Source organism: Salvia splendens, chromosome 2 (assembly GCF_004379255.2).
Source record: "Salvia splendens isolate huo1 chromosome 2, SspV2, whole genome shotgun sequence".
NCBI lineage: Eukaryota > Viridiplantae > Streptophyta > Magnoliopsida > Lamiales > Lamiaceae > Salvia > Salvia splendens.
In genome coordinates this window covers 8,158,037-8,160,971 of record NC_056033.1, presented here as the reverse complement: position 1 = coordinate 8,160,971, position 2,935 = coordinate 8,158,037, and the positions used below count along the sequence as shown (strand labels likewise).

At 46.8% G+C, this 2,935-nt stretch overlaps 1 protein-coding gene across 1 annotated transcript; it reads right to left on the bottom strand.

Annotated features, from left to right (window-relative positions):
- Positions 1-2,045: 2,045 nt before the first annotated feature.
- Positions 2,046-2,707, bottom strand: LOC121763346 (calvin cycle protein CP12-2, chloroplastic-like). Its single transcript, XM_042159349.1, has one exon. The coding sequence runs from the start codon at positions 2,665-2,667 to the stop codon at positions 2,293-2,295; it is 375 nt and encodes a 124-aa protein (XP_042015283.1). The 5' UTR covers positions 2,668-2,707; the 3' UTR covers positions 2,046-2,292.
- Between the last annotated feature and the right edge of the window lie 228 nt (positions 2,708-2,935).

Here is a 2,935-nt window from a genome sequence, read left to right as displayed (position 1 = left end):
GGAGTTCGGCGAGTTTGTCCCTGATCGCTATGATCGGGCTTCCTCCTGTCTCCTCGGGATGAGCTGTCTAAAGACCGTTTGCGACGGTCTGCCTCATCGGCACGGGAGAACTGGTCCGCAATGTCCCACATCTGTTGAGCTGTTTGCGGACTGCATTCCACGAGCTTTCTGTAGAGAGCTCCGGGCAGGATTCCATTTTGGAATGCCGAAATGACAAGTAGATCATTGAGATCATCTACTTGTAGGCATTCCTTGTGGAATCTCGTCATAAAGTCGCTGATCTTTTCGTCGCGACCTTGACGTATAGAAAGCAGCTGAGCCGAAGTGATTCGGGCTTCCGCTTTCTGAAAGAACCTCCTGTGGAAAGCATCCATTAGATCTCGGTAAGATCTAATGCTGCCTTGGGGGAGGCTATCGAACCACCTTCTTGCGTTTCCGATAAGCAGCTCGGGAAACAGCTTGCACATGTGGACCTCATTGAGACCCTGGTTCGCCATGTTATACTGATAGCGTCCCAGGAAGTCATGAGGATTCACCAACCCGTCATAAGTCATCGACGGAGTTCGGTAGTTCTGTGGAAGGGGAGTTCGGGTGATATCGTTCGAGAACGGAGTCTTCAATGCTCCGTACATGGCGAACCCGACATCTCTTCGGTATGGAGGAGATGGAGATCTCCTGTGATTCCGGTACCGAGGAGGAACAGGAACATGTCGGGGTTGAGGATTCTTCTTCCTGGAAGACACGGCACTACTGCGGTAGTGACTTTCATGTCTGGATGAGGAAGGAGAATCCACCGTTTTCGTCTTCGGCTCTTGGCTCTTTTGCAGGAAGGCTAAGAACTCATCCTGCTTCTCAGCCAAGAACAGCTTGACAGCCTCATTCAAATCAGGCTGCTGGGAAGACTCGGTGTGTGGACCTTTTGAGCGGCTTGTTCCTTCATCGTGAAAACTGGAAGTAGATGTCTCCCGAGGCTGTTTTCCGGACCTGCGGGCTGGACTAGCTTCCTCATGGTTTTCACGAAAGGTATTACGGGTAGTATGTGATCTGGTATGCATTTTTTTGGGGTGGAAAAAGGGTCAAAAATTCGCTTTATCACAAATTTGGTTCTCTGTTTCCCACAGACGGCGCCAGTGATGGTTGGGCGAATTTTTGATGGTGATGAATGCAGGAAAATACAGATCACGACACAGAGATTTACGTGGTTCGATTTACTGAGGTAAATCTACGTCCACGGGAAGAAAAGAGGGCAGAGTTGTATTGCTTGATCTGTTTTCTACAGCTTACAATACAGACTTGCTATTTGATATTTGATCTCTAGAGAACTTAACCCTTCTTTATCTGATCTGAGTTCTATTTATACATTGAACTAAGATCGTGGCTTGCATCACCACTAATGATGGTTGTGAATGTCGTGGAGGTCATGGAGATCCTGCATGGGTCCACTATCCTGCATGAGATCCTGCATGAGTCCACTATCTCTGTGCTTGGTCCACTATCCTGCATGTGATCCTGCATGAGTTGACTATCTTCCAGTTCGGTCGAATACTGAGACCGAACTGCTGAACTATTGCCGAGCAGCTTTTGCCGATCTGAGAGTGGAGCTTGATTGGTCGGCTTTTACCGAGCTGTAGGCTGGGGCCGAACTCTTTGGTAATGCCGAACTGATACTCTTCCTTGGGCTTTGGGCTGATGGGCCGTCACTGCTATTGGGCTTGTTTAGTCCGTACCCCATCAGTAACCGAAGGCATTATAGATTGATCTTTGTTTTGAAGATGAGGTGTTTAAAAGCTACCAAATTAAAGCAATTGAAAATGACTTAGGACGAAGATCAAACAAATATTAAGAGAAGATGAGTTAGCCCTAAAGATCGTTGATTGTGTTTTTTTGGTTTCGTGAATTCACACTGCAGCAGCCTTTGTGTCTTTTCACATGATTTTCTAGCCTATAATAACAAAATACTGGAGTACTATTTCAACCAGTAAAAGAAAGGAGAGACACCAAGTGTTCCTAATAGTGACTAATTCACATTAATTATGAGAACAAAATTTGAGGCCCAGAATATCTCTCAAGACTCTTTAAGAATGATCTCACAACTATTGGTGAATTTTAAAGTACAAGACACATACCAATCTAGATTGCTGATAAGTATCTAATTATATTCTCTAATCAACAAGCGATATAGTAGTAGTATATATAATGAGTGGCATAATGCAACAACTAACACCCAACCTTAGATATAGAAAATCCTTAAAAATCTTGAAAAAGCATTACAGCAACGATGAATAAGAAGAATCAATTATCATAAGTGCGGCACTCGTCGGTCTCGGGATTGTCCTTGCAGTACGTCTCCAAGGGGTCGGAGTCCTTCTGCTTGTCCCTGGCGTGGCTGGCCGCCGCGCTCAGCTCCTCCACCTCGTCCCACGCCGCCGCGCACTCCCCGCTCACGGCGTCGCCCGCGCACGCCTCCTCGGCCGCCTTGATGCTCTCCTCCACCTTGTTGGTCAGCTTGTCCGGCGCCGCGGCTACGCACATCCTCCTCAACGGCACGCACGCGCTCCGCCTCCACGGGTTGTTCAACTGCCAGAAGCTCACGGATTTCGGCTGCTCCGACGCCCTGGCGAACACTTTCACGGCGGCGACGTTCACTCCAGCTACGGCTGCTGCCATTTTTTGATAAACAAAATGATATGATGCTGTTTTGATATGGTTTATGTGGAAATTATATAATAGTTGGGATGTGTGGTGAATTGCGGATAGAAATTCTTATCATTTTCATGACCATCCTTGGCCGTCCACGTGGCTTCCATACAAGATCTTTTTATGCATAAAATAAAATACTCCCTCCGTCCCGAGCTACTCGCTCATTTCCTTTTCGGCACGGAGATTAAGGAATGAGTGTATAGGAAAGTAAAAAATGACGGCTATAGGTGAAATT

Coding starts and splice junctions, on each gene's coding strand:
- LOC121763346 (XM_042159349.1), bottom strand. CDS start 2,667: ATGGCAGCAGCCGTAGCTGGAGTGAACGTCGCCGCCGTGAAAGTGTTC.